The 23,225-nt window shown below is 63.3% G+C and overlaps 1 protein-coding gene across 3 annotated transcripts in view; it reads left to right on the top strand.

The window, feature by feature from the left end:
• Positions 1-455: 455 nt before the first annotated feature.
• The window catches only part of STAB1 (stabilin 1), a 26,968-nt gene continuing 4,198 nt past the window's right edge, over positions 456-23,225 (top strand). The window contains exons 1-52 of one of the 3 annotated variants that reach the window (XM_072788076.1): positions 456-706; positions 4,781-4,917; positions 5,282-5,397; positions 5,652-5,737; positions 5,810-5,879; positions 6,177-6,272; positions 6,572-6,682; positions 6,907-7,103; positions 7,346-7,476; positions 7,649-7,776; positions 8,069-8,157; positions 8,373-8,510; positions 8,655-8,795; positions 8,975-9,037; positions 9,320-9,433; positions 9,519-9,572; positions 9,802-9,882; positions 10,285-10,443; positions 10,851-10,913; positions 11,154-11,249; positions 11,442-11,528; positions 12,009-12,120; positions 12,576-12,762; positions 12,873-12,966; positions 13,079-13,237; positions 14,765-14,860; positions 15,417-15,512; positions 15,649-15,696; positions 15,869-15,999; positions 16,160-16,271; positions 16,655-16,732; positions 16,812-16,910; positions 17,023-17,121; positions 17,274-17,405; positions 17,560-17,688; positions 17,866-17,922; positions 18,155-18,238; positions 18,956-19,151; positions 19,257-19,352; positions 19,448-19,493; positions 19,581-19,657; positions 19,876-20,001; positions 20,173-20,246; positions 20,401-20,475; positions 20,706-20,828; positions 21,135-21,182; positions 21,396-21,473; positions 21,623-21,769; positions 22,162-22,302; positions 22,417-22,476; positions 22,836-23,012; positions 23,096-23,182. In XM_072788076.1, coding sequence (XP_072644177.1) covers positions 626-706; positions 4,781-4,917; positions 5,282-5,397; positions 5,652-5,737; positions 5,810-5,879; positions 6,177-6,272; positions 6,572-6,682; positions 6,907-7,103; positions 7,346-7,476; positions 7,649-7,776; positions 8,069-8,157; positions 8,373-8,510; positions 8,655-8,795; positions 8,975-9,037; positions 9,320-9,433; positions 9,519-9,572; positions 9,802-9,882; positions 10,285-10,443; positions 10,851-10,913; positions 11,154-11,249; positions 11,442-11,528; positions 12,009-12,120; positions 12,576-12,762; positions 12,873-12,966; positions 13,079-13,237; positions 14,765-14,860; positions 15,417-15,512; positions 15,649-15,696; positions 15,869-15,999; positions 16,160-16,271; positions 16,655-16,732; positions 16,812-16,910; positions 17,023-17,121; positions 17,274-17,405; positions 17,560-17,688; positions 17,866-17,922; positions 18,155-18,238; positions 18,956-19,151; positions 19,257-19,352; positions 19,448-19,493; positions 19,581-19,657; positions 19,876-20,001; positions 20,173-20,246; positions 20,401-20,475; positions 20,706-20,828; positions 21,135-21,182; positions 21,396-21,473; positions 21,623-21,769; positions 22,162-22,302; positions 22,417-22,476; positions 22,836-23,012; positions 23,096-23,182 — 5,502 coding nt within the window. In that variant the 5' untranslated portion in view covers positions 456-625. Of the gene's footprint in view, positions 707-4,780; positions 4,918-5,281; positions 5,398-5,651; positions 5,738-5,809; positions 5,880-6,176; positions 6,273-6,571; positions 6,683-6,906; positions 7,104-7,345; positions 7,477-7,648; positions 7,777-8,062; positions 8,158-8,372; positions 8,511-8,651; positions 8,796-8,856; positions 9,038-9,319; positions 9,434-9,518; positions 9,573-9,801; positions 9,883-10,284; positions 10,444-10,850; positions 10,914-11,153; positions 11,250-11,441; positions 11,529-12,008; positions 12,121-12,575; positions 12,763-12,872; positions 12,967-13,078; positions 13,238-14,764; positions 14,861-15,416; positions 15,513-15,648; positions 15,697-15,868; positions 16,000-16,159; positions 16,272-16,654; positions 16,733-16,811; positions 16,911-17,022; positions 17,122-17,273; positions 17,406-17,559; positions 17,689-17,865; positions 17,923-18,154; positions 18,239-18,955; positions 19,152-19,256; positions 19,353-19,447; positions 19,494-19,580; positions 19,658-19,875; positions 20,002-20,172; positions 20,247-20,400; positions 20,476-20,705; positions 20,829-21,134; positions 21,183-21,395; positions 21,474-21,622; positions 21,770-22,161; positions 22,303-22,416; positions 22,477-22,835; positions 23,013-23,095; positions 23,183-23,225 lie in introns of those variants that run through there. The other 2 variants (XM_072788075.1, XM_072788077.1) reach the window with 2 other exon arrangements.

The following is a 23,225-nucleotide window of genomic DNA, read 5'->3' as shown; positions in this document are numbered from 1 at the left end:
AGCAGGGGAGGTCAGGCTAGTCTGGCCAGAGCGGTGTGGGGTGCGGTGGGAAGCCGGCAAGCCCCTCGGGGAGAGAAGGGGGCTACCGGGGTGGGGTGAGCCAAGGTTCATCTGATGTCCTGTCGACGCCCACGGCTGCTCTCGGCAATGGAAAGGTCTGGAGGCAGGCAGACCTGATTGGGGGCTGCCCTCCCCCACCTGCCAGGGTCCCCCACCCCCACAGCCTCCGAATGATACAGGCCGGGCTCGCAGGCAAGGGCTGGGCAGTGGTTTGAACTGGAGTTTGCCCCGCACCCCCTGCGAGGCCCCAGGCTTGCGGCTGATGGTGGGCCTGGGGGCTGCGATGCCCGGAGGAGGGCCTCGGGCCAGGAAGCCCCGAGCAGGGCCCAGCCGACCACGCAGGGGTCAGCGGCCAGCACCTTCCCTTCCGCCTGCAGCCTGCTGATAGCAGGAGGAAATCCTGGCGGGTTCCTGTGGGGGTGAGCTGGCGGGGCCTCCGGACTGCTTTTAAAGCGACTGCCCGCCCCGGCCCGCCCGCGCGCCCTGTGCCTGCCTTCTAGAGCTCATTCCCCACACTGGCTGCCCTGACTGTCCTGGACGGCGCGCCTGCCAGCCGCCACCAGCCATGGCAGGGCCCCGGGGCCTCCTTCTGCTCTGCCTCCTGGCTTTCTGCCTCGCAGGCTCCCACTTCACCAGGGGGCAGAAGGTGAGTGTGAGCCAGTTGCAGGGGGACGTGGTATCCAGGCCCTGCTGGCCACTGGTGGGAGCAGGGAGGGAGTGGACACAGATCGGGCACAGGTCTGGGGGCACAGAGGGCAGCCGCTCCTTGTCTGTCCTCCGAGCAGGACCAGAGGGCTGGGCTGTGGTGCCCGCGTCCGCAGGCTGAGGTGCGTGTCTAGCTGCCTGGGCCGGCAGGGGTGTGTTGGCTTGTCCTCCTCCGACCGTGCTCAGCCTGCCAGCCATGGAGTGTGCGCCGGCATCCCAGGGCTCCCCAGCCTGAGGTCGAGGGGGACAGAGCCAGGCCCATCCTCCCGCCCTCCCTGCCCAGACTGAGGCCCGGTCTCTCTGTGACCTTGGCCTGCAGACTGGAGATAGGATCACCCCCCAACCCTGGAGGGGCTAGCAAACCAACAGACTCACGTGGAACACACATGTGTGTGTGCTTGTGTCCGGCCCCATGGGTGGAATGAAGTCTACTCCCCCCCCAGTCTCTGGGTAAACAGCAGCTAACAGTAACACCCTCAAACCTGAGAGCTGCACACCCTGGGCACACGGAGGCATTATCCCCTGGAATCTTCACGACCCGCGGGCAGTGGGTCCTGTTCTCCACCTGAGGAAGCTAAAGCCCAAGGATGATGGAGACAAATCAGTCCAACACTGGAGCCGGGCTCCTGACCACTGTCTGTGATTCCCCAGAAAAAAGGGTCCCATTGTGTGGCTGTCAGACCCATGTGTGCCAGCCACCTCCCAGCTGCCGATCTGCAGGCCTAAGCAGGCCCCGGAGTGGGGACACCATCCCCATTGGAGCTTCTGGAAGAGCCTCCCCTCCCGCCTCCCCGAGTATGGAGAGAGTTGCCTGGCCGGAGCCTGCCTGTGGCTGAGGGTCCCTGCCCTGGGAGGCCAAGTTCACCTGACCCTTGGGGCAGCTGCTACTGCCCACCTATCACTAGTAGATGGGCTGAAGTACAGAGAGGAAGCACCTGCTGGGACCCCACTGCCGGGCAGTGCCAGGTCTAGGTTGGGGATGTGCAGGTGGGAAGCTGCGAGGGTGACCGTGGTGGTCGAAGGGCCCAGGGTTCTAGGCTGTGCTAAGCTTTGCAAGTGGATTCTTACTCCCTCCCTGCAAGATAAATGGAAGGAATTTCAAAGATCCGCCACCTTTTCCTCGTCAGAGACCTGTGCTCTGACCGCCTCTCAGCCCATATTCTAGGGCTGAGGCTCTGCCAGCTGGGGCCAGGCAGATGGCCCAGGGGTGCCCGTGGACAGGGACGAGGCAGTACCAGCCTTCTCTTGCAACTTCACTCAACCACCCAAGCCCTTCCAGCACCCCCCTGTAGCATAAGGACCACTCTAAATGCTAGGAAACTGAGGCTCCAAGGGGTCGGGATGACCTCAGGGTCACACAGCTAGGGAGCAGCAGAAGCAGGGTGCAAACACAGGCAGGTTCAGGCAGTAAGTCAAGGAGGGCTTCCTGGAGGAGGAGGGTGGAGGACAGCCCCTGTCCATTCAAAAGCCTTTTACTGGGTGCCTCCTCTGTGCAGGTGCTGGTGGAGCCTGTGGTCTCAAGCTGGGCTGTGGAGGGAGAAGGCGGTGACCCAGGCAGGGGAAGCAGAGAGGGGTGGGGGAGCCCATTCCTCTGAGGGAGTCTGGGTTCTGGGTGCCAGCTTGGGGGGATTTGTCCCACCTCCTCACAACAGGCTCAATCCCTCATGTCTCGAACTTCCCCAGCAGCGCCTGTGTCTCTGTGGGAAGCAGACGTTGCAAAATCAATTCTGGATTGGGGCAGTCCCGAGATGCCCCTAGGAAGAAGGGAATCTGATTCAGCACTGGGCTGTGACCCAGAGGGACCAGCGGCGAGACTGTGGGGGAGGCTGGGATGTCCAGGGAGGCCGGTGCTCCTTCCAGAGGGGCCCAGGGTCCACCCCCAGTGTGCTCCCCCGTGAGAAGTCTGATTTGGCCGCTGGCTTATCCACCCTTCACCATGTCACACACATTTCCCAGTGTGAGAGTCTCAGAAGTGAGCGCGTCCCTGTCGGGACAGGAGGCTCCTGCCCCCTCCTGGGCTCACCTTCCCACTCTCTCTCCCTCCATCCGTCCCTCTCTCTCCTGAACCCTTAGCCAGGCCTGGCCGTTCCTCTGAAAGCCGGTCCCTGAGCCGGCGGTGGCCACCCTGGCTTCCGGGCCCGCCTGGCCAGGTGGCCTCAGGGGTGCCATTGCCCTGAGCCAGCAGCTGCCCAGCCCTGAAGTTACCCAACTTCCTAGACATTCCCTGGCTCAGCAGAGACGGAGCCCCGGGGTGGGGAACGAGACCACAGCACTCAGCCCCACGGCTGGGCCTGAGGCGCTCTCGGCAACTTCCCTCTTTGCAGACCGCAGAGGCAGGAGCAGGAAGGGCCAAATCTCAGCAGCAGAGCCAGGCCCCGGGCCTCGTGCTCACCAGAACGTGCCAGGCCTCCTTCTCCTTTCCTCTTGCTCTGAGAGGCCTCAGTCTGATGTGTTCTAGGAAAGCCATGTCCTGGCCGCACGCCCTTTGACCCGCAGTGTGTTTAGCATTTTTCAGATGAGAACATCTTAGCTTCTCTAGCCCACGCCCCAGGCCCCCGCAACCTCTTCTCCATCCGCACGCACCCCCCTCCGGCCCCTTCTCCCTCTTACAACCGAGACTGACTCGGGCTTCCCTTCCTCCAGGGCACAGGGCTGCCGTCCTTGGGAACGTTCCTTGTTGCCGTGAAGGCAGCTCCAGGGACAGTGGACTTGCAGCGGCTGTGGCAGGCCAGGCACTGGGACCACAGGCCTGGGCTTTCTTGGCACCCGCACCCTCGGCAGACGGCCTCCCCCCCCCCCGCCCCCGCCCACCGCGACTGCTCTCCCGCAGCAGCCAGAGGCCCGTTTAAAACAAACCTGCTGCCTCACCTGCGGGCCTGGCCGGGCGCCTCTCCGGGGCTGCTCTCTGCCTCTGCACGCGTGGCCGTCTGCTCCTCCCACTTGGCTTTTGCCAGCTCTTGGGCATCTTTCAGCCCCAGTCCAATGGTCACCTCCCCCGGGAAGCCACCTGGGTCTTCTCCGCTCCCTCGCCACTAGCACTGCCTGCCCGACCCCGACGATGGGCCCTGGCCCCCCGGGTCCGGGCTGGTGGGGGGGCCTGGGGTCGGGCGCAGGACGGCACGCGGGTCCCCTTGCACACACCCGCTGACCTGGCCTGCCTCTTAGGTGTGGGGCTGGCTGCTGGGTCTCTGCCGCCCCGCGCTGGGGTCAGCGGAGCGGCCTCGGGCCTGTGGGAGGATCCTTCGCCAGCACGGTGGGGACATGCTCAGGGCAGAGCAATGACCAGAGGCCAGCCCTGTGGTGTGATCCACCTGCGTCTGGGAAAGGAGTCGCTGTGCTCCCCCAGGCAGCCTCTGCTGTGGTATTTAATGTTTATTTTTCAGGGGGAGGGGATAAGGGACACTAGGGTGAGAGTCCACTTCTGGTCCCTGACATACCCAGTCCTTACTTCAGTGGTTTTGGGTCTGGGGTTCAGTTTCTCCATCTGAATGGGCTAAGGTGGAACAAAATGCAGGGCTCTCTTCGTGTCAGGAGGTATAGACTCTGAGGCTCCGAGGCATGGGTTTGCGGCCCTGGGCAGAAGTACATGGCTCTCGGGGCGCCTGGGTGGCTCATTTGGTTAAGCATCTGTTCAGCTCAGGTCATGATCCTGGGGTCCTGGGATGGAGCCCCCTGTCTGGCTCCCTGCCCAGCAGGAAGTCTGCTTCTCCCTCTCCCCCTCCCTCTGCCTGATGCTCCCCTTGCTTGTGCTCTCACTCTAATAGATGGATGAAATCTTAAAAAAAAAAAAAAAAAAAAAAGTACATGGCTGTGAACATAGGAACATACTGTGGCAGTGACAACCTGTGACAGGCAGGTTCCCCTGTCTCTCAGGGCCCTCCTTGTCCTCACTGCTGAGGAAACAGGCAGGAAAGCAAGACCTGGAGAGAGGTGCTGGGCCTTGGTTCAATCAGGACAGAGTCAGGACCGGGGCAGGGGCCAGACTCTTCACTCTAACCTCCCCTCTGTGGCCCAGGTGCGATCCAGGCGCTGCGACGTGAAGACCAAGTTTGTCACTCACCTCCCCTGCACCGTGTGTCCCGCTATCAAGAGGCGGATGTGCCCCGCAGGCTGGCTTCGGGAGCTACCGGAGAAGATACTGCGGGACTGCAGGTGCGGGTCCCTGCCTGCGTCCCTGCGTCCCTGCCCGCTTCCAGGAGTGTCCTGCGGGGGGTGGGGGGTGGGGGGTGTGTGTGCAAGGGGGAGCCTGGCAGGCCTGGGCGGTGAGGGCAGGGACTCACTTACCCAGGCAGTCGTTGGCCACTCGGGCTGGGGGCAGAGCTAGGGAGGAAAGAAGGGGGAGTGGGGGCAAGTGGTATTTACTGAGCATCTACCGTGAGCCGGGCCCTGTGCTCAGCTCTGGAGCAAGGAGAGAGAGCGGAGGTAGATGCAGAGCACTGGGACCCGCGTGGGGAGGCTGGGTGGGGGGCTGCAGAGCGGGAGGCCCTCCTGTCACCCTGCCCACCTTTGTCACCAGCTATGAGGTGCAGCTGGGAGACTCTTTGATGTCCATGAGAGGCTGCAGCCTGGAGTGCTGGAAGGATGTGGTAGAGAAGGCCTGCTGCCCCGGCTACTGGGGGTCCCAGTGCTATGGTACGGGGTGGGGGCCCCAGCCTTGCTCCCCGTACCCCTGCCCGGGCTCCCTCTCTGCAGCATCTGCCCCCATCTCCCTCAGCTTTCTCAGGAACCGGGTCCTTAGTGGCAGCCAGCACAGCTCTGCTGCCCGGCTCCGGCTGCCCCGGGGAGGGCCTGGCTGCCCCGGGGAGGGCCTGGCTGCCGGGAGCTGCTGGGGGCAGGGGCGAAGCGGGAGTTCTTCGGGGCACATTTGAGTTCTGGGGGGTCCACAGAGTGCCCGGGGGGTGCTGAGACCCCGTGTAATGGCCACGGGACCTGCCTGGACGGCATAGATGGCAACGGGACCTGCGTGTGCCAGGTAAGGGCCCGGCGGGGCTGGCGTGGGGGGCAGTCGAGGGGCGCGCACTGACCTGGTGCAAATCTCCACCAGCAAAACTTCAGTGGCTCGGCCTGCCAGGAGTGCCAAGACCCCAAGTGGTTTGGGCCCAACTGCCAGTCAGGTGAGTGCTGGCAGGGCAAGGGAGCAGGGCCACTGCCCACGTGGGGGCCCCAGGAGACCTAGTCCATGGGGCAGCCCCCCGCAGCCTCCCTCCCAGCCACTCAGCCTCACACTTCCCCTCCCGGGACACGGGCTCTGCTTCCTCAGACCTCCAGCCCTGTGCTTCTCCAGAGCCCTCTGAGCCCCCAGGCGAAGCAAGGTGCTTCCCTTGGCTCCCGTCACCCCCACGGGAGCTGAGTTCTAGAAACGCAGAGATGCAGACTCAATGTCCCTATGCGTCCCTGTATGTCCTGCCCAGTGTGCAGCTGTGTGCACGGCGTGTGCAGCCATGGGCCACTTGGGGACGGAAGCTGCCTGTGCTTTGCTGGATATACTGGACCCCGCTGTGACCAAGGTGGGCAGGACTGCTGGGGTGGTAGGTCCTCAGTGGCCAGAGGAAGAGAGGCCAGTAGGTGGGGGATGGGGCCTGAGCCTCAGGGGCCCTCTGCCCACAGCCTAATTATCTTTCGGAGTAGGAGAGGCACACAGCTGGTCAGGGGAGGGAGTGTCATCTGAGAGCTCCACTGCCCAAAGGCCCAGAGAGGGCGAGGCTCTGGCCGGAGTTACACAGCAAATTGGGCAGAGCATCTTCGCACCTTTGCTCCTCCCAACCTGGAGCCCTGAGCCCCCACAATACCCCTCCTCTCCACTCAGAGCTGCCGGTCTGCCAGGCCCTGAACTGTCCCCAGAACTCCCAGTGCTCCGCAGAGGCCCCCGCCTGCAGCTGCCTGCCTGGCCACACCCAGCAGGGCAGAGAGTGCCAAGGTGAGTCTGTGGCCTGGAGGCCAGAGGCCCGAGCAGGGGCTGGGGGGACGTTCTTTCAAGCCAACAAGCACAGTCTGGCTGTTGACAGCAGGTACTTCCCCTGAGGGAAGGCCTGTCCCAGGGTCTCCATCAGCCTGCTCACCTCATCTTTGGGCCATCACCGCGGAGGTGATAGGGCTCCTGGGTGCCCAACTCACTCGGGTTCTCTCTCTCTGCTCTGGCAGCCCCTAACCCCTGCCGACCGTCACCCTGCTCCCCATTGGCCCAGTGCTCGGTGAGCCCCACAGGGCAGGCACAGTGTCGCTGCCCCAAGAACTACTATGGTGATGGAATGGTGTGTCTGCCCCAGGACCCATGCACCATCAACTACGGTGGCTGCCCCCGCAACTCCACCTTGTGTCTGTACCAGAGACCGGGCAAGGTGAGCCGGGGCCCTGGGTCAGGCCTGTCCCATGGTCCACCCACCCACACTAGCTACTGGACCCTGGGAAATCATGGGCCTCCTGGGAGCCTCAGTTGACCCATTTGTAAAAAAATGGGCAAAGGACGGCAGTCTTCTTCTCAGAGGGTGGTGTGGTGGCTGAGCATAGCTTTATGGGTACAAGGGGTGCTGGTGGTTCTCATGGTCGTGATGTCACTTCCTTCTCCTCCCTGGGGTCCCAGGCCTCCTGCTTGTGTAAGCCAGGCTTGGTCAGCATCAACCACAATGCCTCTGCGGGCTGCTTTGCCTACTGCTTCCCTGACTCCTGTGACCGGTCAGCCACCTGCCAGCTGACCCCCGATGGGAAGACCAGGTGGGCACGAGGGCTTCAGGGTGGGCACTGGGGGGCAGGGCAGAGAGGGCGGGCTGGGCAGGGGCGTGTATACAGCCTCAGCTCAAGCGCCCTATGTGAACAGGTGGGCAAGGGCCAGGAGGTGGGGACTGGCTGCACCCCCGGCCCTGACCAGTTCTACCCCTGTCCCTAGCTGTGTGTGCAAGGAGGGCGAGGTAGGGGACGGGCGTGCCTGCTATGGACACCTGCTACATGAGATACAGAAGGCCGGCCAGCTGGGCCTGGTGCTCCTGCGGCTGAAAGTCTCCCTGGCCATGCTGGGTGTGTGACCCCCACCACCTGCCTGTGACTTTGTCCCTCACACTCCAGTCCTGGCAGGGAGGGAGAGGCAGACCCCTGTAGAGATGCCCTATTCCTGTGCCCAAGAGCTATGGGAGCAGACTGGGCTGGGTGGGGTACATGACTGGCCATGTGAGTGGGCACCCCCTCCCTGATCCCCATCTACCCTAGACCCAGCCTCAGCCCAGTGCCCTCCACCCAAATCTCCAAATCCTAGGACTGATGCCCGAAGGTTTCCCAGATCTCTCCTGATCCACCCTCTCCTGGCCCCCAGACCAGGGCTGCCGCGAGATCCTCAGCACGTCGGGCCCATTCACCGTGCTGGTGCCGTGGCTCTCGTCCACCTCCTCCAGGACCATGAACGTGAGCCCCGACTCCTCGAGGAGCTTGCTGCCAGCCCTTGCCACCTTCCCAGACCCTGCCCCAGGCTTTAGGGCCCTGAGAGGGTCCTCAGTCCAGACTCTGGGGAGCTGCGGCCTGGGAGGCCTCCCGTCCCCTCTGTTGCTGGGGCAGGGGTGGCACGATGACCCGCGGCCACCCCGGGCCTACTCAGCACCCTGGTCCCTTTGTGCCCACAGGTGTCCTTTGCCCGACAACTCTGCAAACAGCACATCATCGCAGGGCAGCATGTGCTGGAGGAGCCAGGGAGCCAGCAGACACGCAGGTGGTGGACGCTGGCGGGCCAGGAGATCACGGTCACTTACAACCGCTTCATGGTAAGGAGGGCCGCCTCAGCCCGGGGACCCGAGGAGTCCTGTTGGGGGCACACCGCCCGGGCAGAGGGGCGGACGTGGAACGGAGCCTCGGAACAGGAGGCTGGCATGTGGTGCATGTGAGCCAGACGCCTTGCATCTCAGCAGAAATACACCTACAAGTATAAAGAGCACCCCAAGCAGACATTCACCATCCATAAGGCCAACTACCCAGCAGCCAATGGCGTCTTCCACTTGGTCACCGCCCTGCAGTGGCAGCCCCCACCAGAGCTCCCTGAGGACCCCAAAGTAAGCCAGCGTCCTCCCCTCTCCCCACCTGGGGCCACTGGGTGACCTCTGACCCCCACAGGGTGCCAACAGTGGGCCAGGCCAGTTCCAGGCCAGGCTGGAACAGACCCTCCTCCCCTCTGGGGCTGAACCGGCCACCCCCTCTTCTCTGGGGCTCTCATGCTCGTTCCTTGCTACAGAGAACCATTGGCCAGATCCTTGCCTCTACGGAGGCCTTCAGCCGCTTCGAAACCATCCTGGAGGTGAGTTTGGGGGAAAGCTCCCTCCGATCTTTTGGGCTGAGACCCCTCAATGCCCCACAGTGATCTGGGGCTCTCCAGTAGCATGGGCCCTTGCACATGCCCCCACCCTAGGACCTATTTGTCACCATCCTGGGGTTCTGTGGTAGCGTGGACCCATTGCTTCTGTCTCCCACTTACTCCTCACGGGCGTTCCCTGCAGGCCAAGGGTGGCAGGGCCCCAGCAGGGCTCAGAGGTGGAGGCCGGCCACAGAGCCTCCCTGAGCCTCCTTCCCACTGCCACAGAACTGCGGCCTGCCCTCCATCCTGGATGGGCCCGGGCCCTTCACAGTCTTCGCCCCAAGCAACGAGGCCGTGGACAAGTTGCGTGACGGCCGCCTGATTTACCTCTTCACAGCAGTAAGCTCAGGGGGCTGGGAGGGGTGGGGGAGATGGGGCACCAGGGCCTCCACCCTCCCCTGCCAAGCCCTCTCTCCCCGGCCAGGGTCTGTCCAAGCTGCAGGAGCTGGTGAAGTACCACATCTACAGCCATGGCCAGGTGAGAGGCTCCTCTCTGGAAGGGCGACCGGCCCAAACCTGCTGCTGGGCTTTTGGAAGTTTGCCTGGAGGTCCCAGTGTCCCTTCCTCCTCTCTCCATCCATTTGGACTCTCCTAGTGCAGGAGAGTCTGGGCACAAGAGTGGTGGCTGTGAGTCACCTGGGCAGGCCTGTGGGGGGCCCTATGCGGTGGCTAGTGCCTGGCCCAACCCCACCCTCTCCTATACCCAGCTGACCATTGAGAAGCTCATCTCCAAGGGTCGGGTCCTCACCATGGCAAACCAGGTCCTGGCTGTGAATATCTCCGAGGAGGTGAGCTCCACAAACAAAATCTGGAATGAATGGACCAATGGAGGGGCTGGCGACGACTGGCCAGTTGTGTAGCCTCTTTCAGACCTGGCTTTGTGCTCCAAGCCCCGTGGACGGCAGGCCCTGGTGGCGCCACGGGAGAGGCAGGATCAGATCCCTCTCCTGGGGCCCCACAGCCTGGGAGGGCTTCAAAGACCTGGAGGGTGGGCACGAGCGTGTGGAGGGTGGCACTCCACGTGGCTCAGGGCCCAGAGGCTGGAGCAGTTTTGCTAGAGCAGGAGGCATTGCCAGGGAGAGGGAAGCGGAGACGGCACGCAGGCCAGGCTGCGGGGGTACAGGTGGCAGCGGGCCCAGGTGTCGCCCAAGGCTGGCGGGTTGTGGGTTGTACACCGGGCTCTGCCGCAGGGGCGCATCCTGCTGGGACCCGACGGGGCTCCGCTACGGAGAGTGGATGTGCTGGCTGCCAATGGCGTGATCCACATGCTGGAAGGCATCTTGCTGCCCCCGACCATCCTGCCCATCCTGCCTAAGCACTGCAGTGAGGAGAAGCACGAGATGGTGGCGGTGAGCACACGCCACATGGTGCCAGCTTTCCGGGGGGCCCAGCGCTGCCTGTTGTCCTCCAGCGGGCGGGCAGGCTGCCAGCGAGCGGCCCTGGGGCTAGGGCCTGGGCGAGACCCCACGCACCCACCTGCCCCCCGCCAACTGCCAGGCCTCAGTGGTCCTGTTGATCAGTCCTTCCAGAGGACTCCAGCCTCTTCTGGGCCTCTGGCCCCGCCTTCTGCTACGATTCTCACACCCCACACTAAGCTCTTCCCCACGGCAGGGCCTTTGCCCTGGCTTCCTTCTGCCCTGGCCCTCCTGTCACTGACTCTCTCATACCTGAGGGCTTGGCTCCTGCCGCTTTCCTAGGGTCTGCTGACTAAATGAACCATGACTAACTCTGCCCCCCCGCCCCCCCCCCCGCCCAGGGCTCCTGTGTGGACTGCCAAGCCCTGAACACTAGCACGTGCCCCCCCAACAGCATAAAGCTGGTGAGTGGCCCTTGGCGCAGCCCTCGCGGCTGCCCAGTGAGTCTTCTGCCCTGGATCAAGGTGGGGAGGAGGGGCTGTGAGGCTCGGCTGGGCTCAGAGGCAGGCACAGCCCCTCTCGGCCCCACTAAGGGTAGGGGTGTGGGATCCAGAGCACTGAGGGGTCCCCGGACCAGGGCTGCCTAGGAAAGGGGGCCACTCAGGACCCACACCTGCTGAGTGGCTTTGCACGACCCACCCCAGGACATCTTCCCCAAGGAGTGTGTCTACACCCACGACCCTACTGGGCTCAACGTCCTGAAGAAAGGCTGTGCTAGCTACTGCAACCAGACCATCCTGGTGAGCGTGGGCGTGAGTGGTCACTGCGCGGTGGCCCGGGGCCTCCCCTCTGGGGCAGGGCAGGCTGCCTTCCTGGGGCAGCTGTGTTGCACCCCTGAAGGCTTCACCCGGCTCAGGTGGGGCGTGGGAGCAGCAGCGGCTGGGCAGTGGGGGTGGCAAGGCCGAGACGCACCCTTGCTTTGTCTCTTACAGAAACCTGGCTGCTGCAAAGGGTTTTTTGGGCCCGACTGTGCCCAGTGTCCCGGGGGCTTCTCCAACCCCTGCTATGGCAAAGGCAACGTGAGTCCCCCTGCCCCAAGGGGAGGCGTGTGAGTCAGCCGAGGACTCCCAGTGTGTCTGAGCCGAGCCTGCCTCTCTGGCCTCCGGTTTCCTACGTCCAAGCAGTGGAAGCTGGACCATATTGTTTTTTGAGTTTTATTAAGAAATGATTAAGTAGGTGGATTTGGGCACCTATTTTCCTAAAGGTTATTTGTCGGTGGTTTTCTTGTGTGTTCTGTTTTTGCCACTTTGTAATATCAGGGCTAGCAGAGCCAGGGATCAGCACAGGAGTTGTGGATTTCTAGGTTGAGCAGAAGTCACCCAGGAAGCTTCCAGGGCTGGGTGTCTTTTGGGGAGCCAGTGATTTGGAGGTCTCTTCCAGGGTGAGGTCTTTCAGGGGGAGCAGGAGCTCAAAGCTGGCCCGTGGAGGGTGAGGGTGTGCGGGGAGGGGATGAGGACAGTTCTTACCCCATGACCGGTCCTGCTTCCCACCACCTCCAGTGCAGTGATGGGGTCCAGGGCAATGGGGCCTGCCTCTGCTTCCCAGACTACAAGGGCATCGCCTGCCACATCTGCTCCAATCCAAACAAGCATGGAGACCGGTGCCAGGAAGGTGGGTAGTCCTGGCCCATGCTGCCCGCCAGGGAAAAAAAGGGTCTGCTTGGAAGCAGGGCTGGGGACTCCCAAGAAGGAGACTAGAGCCCCAGGAGGAAGGGTGAAGGCCAGAGGGAGGGGAGGAGACTTTGAGAACAAAAATAGATGTCTCCTTCACCCATGCCAGGATGAGAGCTGTGGTTAATCTAAAGCATGCAGGATTTAGGTCGGATATATAGAAGAACCTTCTGATGGTTTAAGGGCAGGGCAGCTAGACGGGGGTGGCTGAAAACTTCGAATGGTCCCCTTGCATTTCCCCTGCCTGCCCACTGAGTCTGGGGTGGCCTCCGGCTTTGTGAAGTCACGTCCGGGCTGGCTACCCTGTTCTGCGTTCTCAGCATCCCCTCAGCTGCCTCCTGCTCTCAGGCAGCCCTGCCCTGCCTCACTTTACCCATTCCTGTCTCCTCCCTGCAGACTGTGGCTGTGTCCACGGTCTCTGTGACAACCGTCCGGGCAGCGGGGGGGTGTGCCAGCACGGCACATGTGCCCCAGGCTTCAGCGGCCGCTTCTGTAATGAGTCCACGGGAAACTGTGGGCCCTCGGAACAGGCCCAGAACTGCCACCCACACGCCCGCTGCGTTCGCCAGGGGGGCGTCGCCAGGTGAGCGCTCGCATTTCCTCTCTGCCTTGTCCGGGGCAGGGCTTGTCGGCTCATCCAGCCTCTGGCCTCTTCCAGAGGCTCACTGGAGGCCCTTCGTTCACCTGCCCCAGGTGTGTCTGTCTTGATGGCTTTGAGGGCGACGGCTTCTCCTGCACGCCCAGCAACCCCTGCTCCCGCCCAGGCCGTGGTGGCTGCTCAGAAAATGTCAGTCTCACTGTCCCCTCCCTGAACTCCTGAACTCCTGACCCAGGGGCGGGAGGGGGGCTCCCTTTCCCTCAGCCCGCTGCCCTGGGTCACTTGACTGTGGTTCTCACAGGCCGAGTGTGTCCCCGGGGCCCCGGGCACCCACCACTGCACGTGCAACAAGGGCTGGAGCGGGGACGGCCGCGTCTGTGTGGCCATTGACGAGTGCGAGCTGGATGCAAGAGGCGGCTGTCACGCCGACGCCCTCTGCAGCTATGTGGGACCCGGGCAGGTGAGGCACGGTGGGCCTGAGGCAGCAGCGGTGGGGGTGGTGGGGGCTTTGTTCCAGGGGACTCTCACCCCACCCCACCCAGTTTCAGGAACATCCACTCCGAGAACTCTCACTCAGGGTCTCAAACTCAGGCACAAGTGAGAACCCAGGACTAAGAGGTAGTGTCAGTCTAGGAGCAGCCCAAGTGTGCTGGGGACAGCACAAAGGCCAGGATGGCTTTAGGGGAAGCCACATGCCAGCTCTAGGCCAAGGCTGCTTTTCCCCAGTCAGAAGGCTGGGGCTCCATCCCTCAGGGTTGAGGACTCTCACCCTTGGAAGCGGGTCCACGGGGCCTCCGCTCTACCTCCCCAGGGCCACTGTCTCTGACCACTGATTCTTTCATTCACTCGTTGGGTTCCCACCTGGAACCGGGAGTGCTAGTCCCTGTTTTAGGCTTAAGAATGGGATGCTGAGCAAAGCAGACGAAGACCCCTGCCCTGGGTGATGGGGGTAGTGATACCTCGAACTCTCTGGACTGCTGGAAAAGCAGTTGCAGAGTTTGCAGCCTCAGACTTCAGCCACAGAGTCTCAGCATCTGGAGGGGTTTTCTTCGTTTTTGTTTTTTTAAGGTTTTATTTATTCATGAGAGACACACAGAGAGAGGCGGAGACATAGGCAGAGGGAGAAGCAGGCTCCCTGCAGGGAGCCCGATGCGGGACTTTATCCCGGGACCCCAGAATCAGGATCATAACCTGAGCCAAAGGCAGATGCTGCAACCACTGAGCCACCCAGGTGCTCCACATCTGGAGCTTTTCGTGTGAGGCACATCAGGCCCACGACCCCATGGACTGGGCAGCACTCGAGTATCTAATATGCCAGTGGAGAGGCCAGGCCTGGCTGGCTCAGGGTCAGGTGTGCAGGCACCTGCCCCGCGATGGCTGGGACTGCCTGCCTGCAGGGCCTCAGGTGCTCACCACAGGTGAGCCCGGCTGGCCATGAGGGCTCGCGCTCCCAGCTCCACGAGGAGCTATGCTGTTCTAGTTGCGGAACCAAGGACCAGGACAAGCAGGTTGAGATGCCACCCCCCCTTGCTGACAAGGGTGACTGAGGTCTGGGGAGTGTCACCAGTCACTTGGCTGCAGTGGGGACAAGCCCTGGACATGGGCACTTAGCGGGAAGGCTCAGAGCAGGGTGGCAAGGTCAGAGGTGGGTCTGTGCTGCCATCCCTGAGGCCAGTCCCACAGACACCTGCCCGCTCACCTCCCACTGCTGGCCTCTCTCAGGTCTGAGAGCAGAGGGGTACCAAGTCCCCACAGATGCTTCCCTGCCATCGCCATCGCTTCTCTGGCCTCTTCTCGAGAGCCAGGTTCCCCTCGGGGCCTCCGGTTCCTGGTCTGGAGCGGGGTTCTCTAAGGATTGGGCTGGGAGAAGCTCCCCGGGTCTGAACAAACCTCCCCAGGGCGCAAGACCCACAGAGAGTGGGGGAGTGGAGGAGGAGAGGGTGGGGACCCCTGGTGAGCTGAAGCCCTCTGCTCCCAAACTCTCCAGAGCCGCTGCACGTGCAAGCTGGGGTTCGCAGGAGATGGCTACGTGTGCAGTCCTATTGACCCCTGCCGGGCAGGCAACGGTGGCTGCCACGACCTGGTGAGGGGCTGAGGGGGGTCCCGGGGGAGGCTCTCTGGGTGTCCCTATGGCCAGGATCGGAATCTTTCTAAGCCCCAAATCCAGACCATGTCGCCCCTTCACCCACAGGACAGAGCTTCCTCTTGTAGTTAAGGCCCCAGCCCCTGCCCTGCCTCCTGTCCCCTGCCCCTGCCCCCAGCCCTGCCCCACTCCGTGCTCCCTCTGCTCTGACCCCACTGCGCCTCGCCCATGTGTTCCCGAAGGCCTCCCAGCTAGCCCCTCCTGCTCTCAGTTCGGGCCTCTGCCCTGTGCTTTCCCAGCCCATCTGTCATGATGAAGTGGGGTAATTCACGTCAAATGCTCAGTGATCTCAGAGAGCAGGGCCAAGCTTACCAAAGGAGCAGTGTGAATGCAGGCTGGCTGGCTGGCTGGAGAGACAGACGGTGGGGCCGGGTGGCAGGACAGGCAGACGGCAGGAGGCTGGGTGATGAGGGTAAGAAGTAGGCTGGGCGCAGTCCAGCTTGCCTTCCGGGTACTGAATGGGGGACCCTGTCTCTTTGCCCCGCCCCCACCCCAGGCCACCTGCCGGCCAGTGGGGGGAGGTCAGCGGGTCTGCACATGCCCCTCTGGCTATGGGGGTGATGGCTTCAGCTGCTATGGAGACATCTTCCGGGTGAGTGGGTCCCAACGCTTGGAGGGGGCATCCTCTCATGCACCTCGGGTGGGAGGGACAGTACTCAGGGTCCTGGTGAGGAAGGGGCTTGGGTCTGTCCCTAGACTGATGACCTCCGCTCTTTCCCTCCCCTTAGGAGCTGGAGGCAAATGCCCACTTCTCTGTCTTCTACCAGTGGATCAAGGTATTCAGGGCACAATACTGGGGTTGGGGCTCAAATCCAGGAGGCCTCTGGATGCAGAGGTGCCACATAATATCTCCAAGAGCTGGAGGTGGGGGCAAGCCCAGAGGCTGGGAGCAAGCATCTCAGGTGGCTGCCTCCAACACTCCTCCTGTCCCCTTGTCACCATGCGCAGAGTGCTGGCTTCACTCTCCCTACTGGCAGCCGAGTCACAGCCCTGGTGCCCTCTGAGTCTGCCATCCGTAGGCTGAGCCCCGAGGACCAGGCCTTCTGGCTGCAGCCAAGGGCGCTGCCACAACTGGTCAGGTGGGCAGCCAGGGCAGGGACCTGGGGCGGGGGGAAAGAGACTTCTGTGGGAGACCCTGCCCCTCCCCGAGGTTCTCCTCCTGGCTTGTGTCCACCTCTTGGGGCGGAGCCCAGTCCCAAGGGTCTGCTGGTTACACTCACCCGGTTCCACGCCCCACAGGGCCCATTTCCTTCAGGGTGCCTTCTCTGAGGAGGAGCTGGCCCAGCTGGGTGGGCAGGATGTGGCCACCCTGAGCCCGACCACGCGCTGGGAGATTCACAACATCAGTGGGGTACGTGGTGAATTCTGGGCAGAAGAGAGGACGGTGCAGGGCCCAGGAGGGCACTTGAGTGACCACTAGCTCCCCAGACCAGGGCCCCCGGGGATGAAACTGAGATCCCCTGGACTTGCCCAGGGCCAGCAGAGGGTGTACTCAGACCAGTGTCTCTGGGCCAGCAGTCAAGTCTTTATGTGTGTGTGCATGTATACACCTGCCCCTTCTGTGCAAGGGCCCTGGTGTGGGTGTGTGCGGCCATGGGGGTTCTGAAGGTGTCTGGGCCAGGCTGGGGGCCACCAGGAGACGCCCGCGTGCCCAGCAGAGCCTCTGCTGGTGCTCTACCTCCTAAGTGTCCGCCTGTGCCTGCCCGTGGCTGAGCTCTGCTTGCTGCTTTCCAGAGGGTCTGGGTGCAGAACGCCAGCGTGGATGTGGCCGATCTCCTCGCCACCAACGGTGTCCTACACGTCCTCAGCCAGGTATGGCCGGAGGGGTGTGTGCGGGGCGCCGCCTAGGCCGCGGGGCGCTGGCGTGCTCACCGGCTCGGTGCTCTGTCAGGTCTTGCTGCCTCCGCGGGGGAGCGTGCCGCAAGGCCAGGGGCTGCTGCAGCAGCTGGACCTGGTGCCTGCCTTCCGCCTCTTCCGGGAGCTGCTGCAGGTCAGGAGGGGGGAGAAAGGGAGGGAGGGAGGCCTGGAGGGAGGGGGCTGGCTCCGGGGACGGGTCCCAGGGTGACGGTGCCCATCGGTGACCCTGGCCCCTTGCCCTTTAGCACCACAAGCTTGTGTCCCAGATTGAGGCCGCCACGGCCTACACCATCTTCGTGCCCACAAACCGCTCTCTGGAGGCCCAGGGCAACAGCAGCAGCCTGGTGAGGCCGGGGTGACGGGCCGCTGGAGGCGGGGAGGGCGCAAACCTCAGTGAGCCCCCCTCCCACGGCAAAGGGACGTGGCGGGTGGAATGTTCTGTCCTGGGCACTCGGTAGTGGAGCCCGTCAGCTTCTCGGTCCCACCCCCCTGCCAGGATGCAGACACCGTGCGACACCACGTGATCCTGGGGGAGGCACTCTCCCACGAAGCCCTGCAGAAGGGGGGACACCGCAACTCGCTCCTGGGCCCTGCCCACTGGCTCGTCTTCTACAACCATAGTGGCCAGGTTTGCAGGGGTGGGGGGCTGGGAGCCTGCAGCCTCTGCTCCAGAGACCACCCATCCTGGGAGACCCCTCCCGAACCCCTCCCCGCCAGCCTGCAGCCCCAAGGTGAAGGTAAAATGTTGGGGGGTGGACTCAGCCTCCCACTGCCCCCCTCAGCCCGAGGTGAACCACGTGCTGCTAGAAGGCCCCATGCTGGAGGCCCCCGGGCGCTCACTGTTTGGCCTGTCGGGGGTCCTGACTGTGGGCTCAAGCCGCTGCCTGCACAGCCACGCCGAGTCCCTGCGGGTAAGAGGCTGAGGCCCCGGGGGAAGAGCTGGGCGGGGGAAGGGGGCTGTTCAGAGCTGGGAGGTGCTAGCTGGCCTGGCTGGCAGGGGGGCCCTGGACAGGGTGGTGGTGGAAGGAAGGAGGGCTTGGGGGCCCCACCCCAGGAGCACCTGACGCTCTGCCCTCCTCCCACCCCAGGAAAAATGCGTAAACTGCTCCCGGAGATTCCGCTGCAGTCAGGGCTTCCAGCTGCAGGTGAGGATGAGGGCTCAGCACTGGCTCTCTGCTCTGCAGGTGTCTCGGCCCCCAGGGCCACCCCATCTCCCTGCTAGAAGGCCGGGGGCCCAGGCTGGCCTGCCTCCATCCCTCCCTGGCCTGCTGTCCTGCTCACCTGTCACACCCACCTGTCATCTGCCTGTTTCCCTGTTCTTCGCCCTGCTCCTGCACAAGCTGCAGACTGAGCCCTCTGGTCTGTCCCCTTTTCCAGAACACCCCCAAGAAGAGCTGTATCTACAGATCCGGCTACTCCTTCTCCCGGGGCTGCTCTTATACATGTGCCAAGAAGATCCAGGTTTGCCTTGCAGCACCCCCACCCCTGAGTCTGACCAGCAAGGGGGAGGTGGTGGGGCAGCCCGGGTGGCTCAGTGGTTTAGCGCCACCTTCAGCCCAGGGCGTGATCCTGGAGACCCGGGATAGAGTCCCACGTCGGGCTCTCTTCAAGGAGCCTGCTTCTCCCTCTGCCTGTGTCTCTGCTTCTCTCTGTGTCTCTCATGAATTAAAAAAAAAAAAAAAAAAAGCAAGGAGGGTGGGTGGGAGTGCAGGCCCAGGGTAGGAACCTGGACTAGATTTCAAGAGCAGAGGCAGGGCTCAGCCTCCTGGACTAGATTTCAAGGCACGGGTGACTAGATTTCACCCGTGAGGCACTAGGGTGAGGCAGGCAGAGCAAGGGCCCAGAGAGACAGGTCTGAGAGGTCAGTGGGGCCAGTCTCTGTCCCCCTGGCCATGCCCCGGGGAGGGGAGAAGAAGGGGTTCAGCCTGGACTCCATCAGGCAGGCCCCAGGGGCAGTCCCCCAGCCTGAGGCTCTGTTTCCTCACCCTGCCACGAAGCAGGGGGCGGCGGGCGGGGTGGATTGTAGAAGTAGCCCCCGGTTTCCCTGGCTCCTGCTCGCTTCATTCTCTGGCTCTGTGGCCTGTCCCCCACGCCTCCCGCCCTCCGAATCCCCTCCGCCTCATCTCCCTCCTCCCTACACCTGGCCCTTGCCGGCCTTCCTCCACCGCCTCCCCACAGGTGCCCGACTGCTGCCCCGGCTTCTTCGGCACACTGTGTGAGCCATGCCCGGGGGGTCAGGGTGGTGTGTGCTCGGGCCACGGGCAGTGCCAGGACCGGCTCCTGGGCAGTGGGGAGTGCCGCTGCCACGAGGGTTTCCACGGAACGGCCTGTGAGATGTGCGAGCTGGGCCGCTATGGGCCTACCTGTGCCGGAGGTGAGCCCTGGGTGGGGGTGGCCGAGGACAGCGGGTGTGGGGACAGCCCCGCCGGGGCAGGCTGGAGGCTCTGGGCAAACCCTGTCCTTCCTGTCCCGCTCCCAGTCTGTGACTGTGCCCACGGGCTGTGCCAGGAGGGGCTGCAGGGGGATGGCAGCTGTGTCTGTAACGTGGGCTGGCAGGGCCCCCGCTGTGACCAGAGTGAGTAGCCTCAAGGGGGAGAGGTGGGGGACTCCTGGGGAGGTGGCTCCTGGGTCCAAATGACCAGAACCATCTTCTACACCCTCCTCTCCCAGACATCACTGCCCCTCAGTGCCCGATGAAGTGTGACCCCAATGCCAAGTGAGTGAGCTCCACCTGGGGCAGGGAGGCCAGCGGGTGGGGCCCAGGTCAGGCTCCCAGGCTCACCTGCACCGCCCTCCCTCCCAGCTGCGTACAGGACTCGGCTGCGGCCCCGGCCTGCGTGTGTGCCGCGGGGTACTCGGGCAACGGCATCAACTGCTCAGGTCAGGTCATCCTGGTGCTCGCGGCGCCCACTCTGAGATTTTCAGGGACTTTCCCTGCAGAGCCCTCCCCAGGCCTCCTGGGTCTAGTTTCTATCCCAGTCCCATCTCAGGTCTTACCCTTCCCTCTGACCCTTTCCGTTCTCCCATGCCCTCCTCCCCTGCCCCCATGCCGTCGCTGGGCCTGCTCCTCACAGCTCTCTGGGATCATCTACCCCTAGAGGTGGACCCTTGTGCTCATGACCATGGGGGCTGCTCCCCCCATGCTAACTGCACCAAGGTGGCGCCAGGGCAGCGGACATGCACCTGCCAGGATGGCTACACAGGAGACGGGGAGCTATGCCAGGGTAAGGCTGGGGTCCCCACCTTGCATGTACGTGGGGCCAGGGGTCTGGCTTCAGTGTTGTAAGACTAGGAGAGGCTGAGGGGCTCACAGGGACCCTGACAGCATGGTGGTGACACCTGAACGCACAGATGAACGGAAGGGCCACCTCTCACGCCAGCGTCTCTCCCCACAGAAGTCAACAACTGTCTCATCCACCACGGGGGCTGCCACATGCACGCCGACTGTATCTCCACAGGCCCCCAGCAGGTCAGCGGTGGACAGAGGTGGACACTGGGGCTGTGCCACTCTTTCATGGGTGGGGGGTGCCCTCAGACCAGGCAGGGGAGGAGGAGCTCCTTCTGTCCAGGGCGCTGGCCTGGTCTTGGGTCCCAGCAGCCGCACTGATCAGAATTTGGGACAGGTCTCCTGCAGCTGCCGTGAGGGTTACAGTGGGGATGGCATCCGGACCTGTGAACTCCTGAACCCTTGCTCCCAGGTCAGACCCCAGCCCTGCCTCATTTCACAGGGGAAAGGGACTTAGATGGGAGCCAGATCTCCCTGCCCCATTACGGTCTCTGAAGGGTGAGCCACCCCCACCCCCCACAAGCTCAAATCTGACTGCTCAGGAGCAAACGGGGCTTTGGGGGCTGGACAAGGGTCTTTGTGGCCCCTAACCCAGAGGAGTCTGGGAGCCACTGATGTCTCTGTCTCCTATCCCCGCCTCAGAATAATGGAGGCTGCAGTCCCTATGCTGTGTGCAAAAGCACAGGGGATGGCCAGAGGACGTGCACCTGTGATGCGGCCCACACCGTGGGTGATGGCTTCACCTGCCGCGCCCGTGTCGGCCTGGTAATGATGCCCAAGTTGGACCCCTGACCCAGCCTTGGTGATGACCCCCATGGGCCTGACCCAGGATATTGGTTAAGACTCCAGATTTGATCCTGATCCTGGCCTTGACCATGACCCTGACCCCCTGACTCCACCTGGGCCTGACCCAGCTATGATCCATGAAGCTAATCCTGAACCCAGCTCAGACCCCCGGCTTTCCTTTCCTCATCTCTGCCTTGGCCAGACCTTGGGCTGCAGGTGCTGGGACAGGCACCAGGCCCTGAATGGGGGCCACCCAAAATCTGAGCTGATCCTCGCCCCCCCCAGGAGCTCCTTCGGGACAGGCATGCCTCATTCTTCAGCCTCCACCTCCTGGTAAGTGACCAGCTGGCTTCCAGTTCTTCAGCCCGGCCCGGGCCTCTCTGAACTGCAGGTCCCACCTGCCTCTGGGCCTCCACCTTCTCATTTGGTCAGGGGGTTGGCTGTTCTGGTCTCTCAGAGCCCAAGTCTTTCCTAGAAGATCCTTGGAAGCAGCAAGCGGGTTGCAAATTGCCCCTTTCCACTCAAGCTGTTACTCCCTCCCTCCAGGAATACAAGGAGCTCAAGGGTGATGGGCCTTTCACAGTTTTTGTGCCTCGTGCAGATCTAATGACCAACCTGTCCCAGGTAATGCACCCCTCCCCCACCCCGACCCCCATCCCCAGCAAGGCTGGGAAGGGATGGGCCCTCTGGGGCAGGTGGGGCAGGGGTGGGTGTGCTGGGGGCAGAGGTAGCAGTCAGGGGGCCTCGCTCTACCCTCACGACTCCCACTCCAGGATGAGCTGGCCAGGATTCGCGCCCATCACCAGCTTGTGTTCCGCTACCACGTGGTGGGCTGCAGGCAGCTGAGCGTTCAGGAGCTGCTGGAGGAGGGCTATGTCACCACGCTGTCGGGGCACCCGCTGCGCATCCACGAGAGGGAGGTGGGACCAGGCCGCCTGCCCGCCCCACAGACCCGGAACTCAGCCGCTTTTGAGCCCTGCCCCTACGCACCAGTGCCCTCTCCCAGCGCATTTAAGACCCTCTCACCTCCCCTGGGCCGGGTGGGCTTTAAGTGAGAGGGAGATGGACAAATCTGGCTCCGGACCATGCCCACCACCGAGGGTCTGTCCCTGGGCCCTGGACTTCTGAGCCTGGCCCTGAGCCCCTGCCTGCCCCCCACCCCCACCCCCACCAGCCACACACGGTTTCCCCATTGGCTTGGCCCTGCCCACCTGCCGCTGGAGACTCCTGGAGCAGGTCCCGTCCCCCACCTCGGCCCCAACCACTCAGCCTCTGACCCCCCACCGATGGGCTCCCTTCCTCCCGCCTCCAGGGCAGTGTCTACCTCAATGACTTCGCGCGGGTGGTGAGCAGTGACCACGAGGCGGTGAACGGCGTCCTGCACTTCATCGACCAAGTCCTGCTGCCTCCTGACGTGCTACACTGGGAGCCAGACGCTGCCCCTGTCGTGCGGGTATGAGGGGAGCGGCCCAGGCCTGGGAGCTTGCAAGACAGGCTGCAGAGGGGCACGGAGACAGGCTGCTCCCTCCTTGCCTGACCTCAAGGCTCACCAGTGCCTTTTCCACAGAAAAACGTCACCGTGGCCGCTGAGAGTTTCGGTTACAAGATCTTCAGCGGCCTGGTGAAGGTACTGTTCCCGTGTGTGTGGGCATTGTGTCCCTGGCTATGTATGCAGGTGACTGTCCCTGTGCGAGTGACTGTGTCTGGACACTCACCTGTATTTTAGTGTGCACATAGGCTGAGTAAGCGAGCCTCCCAGTGTGAGCACAAGGGTGTGCATATGTGTGCCCACGTACTTGAAAGCGGGCGAGGTGTGTGCAAGTTGACCCCCGCATGTAGGTCCCGTGTGCATCTGCCTGGGATGGCTACAGAAGAATGTGGCTGGCGAGAAGGCCACGTGGGTGTCGGAGCCCCTTCCTTGTCTCTGTGTTCCAGCCCTTATGTCTGCCCACCAGCCTGACTCCTGCGCTTGCTTCTCCTTGCCAGATGGCTGGGCTCCTGCCCCTGCTTCAGGATGCGTCCCATAGGCCCCTCACCATGCTGTGGCCTACAGACGCTGCCCTGCAAGCCCTGCCGCCTGACCGCCAGGACTGGCTGTACCATGAGGATCACCGGGACAAGCTGGCAGCCATTCTGCGGGGCCATGTGATTCGCAACATTGAGGTGGGTGTACCCCCAGTCCGTGGTCCCCACCTCCTGCCACCCAGCCTGCCTGCCCTGCTCCAACCATAGCTCCATCTGCTCAGGCCTTGGCATCTGACCTGCCCAACCTGGGCCCACTCCGCACAATGCACGGGACCCCCATCTCCTTTTCCTGCAGCCGTGCCCGGCCGGTGAGTCTGGGAAGGAGGGAAGCAGGAGTCAGGGGCTCTGGCC

This window comes from Canis lupus, chromosome 19 (genome assembly GCF_048164855.1).
Source record: "Canis lupus baileyi chromosome 19, mCanLup2.hap1, whole genome shotgun sequence".
Lineage (NCBI taxonomy): Eukaryota > Metazoa > Chordata > Mammalia > Carnivora > Canidae > Canis > Canis lupus.
Note: the sequence above shows the minus strand (reverse complement) of the source record. Positions and strands in the feature narration are given on the sequence as shown.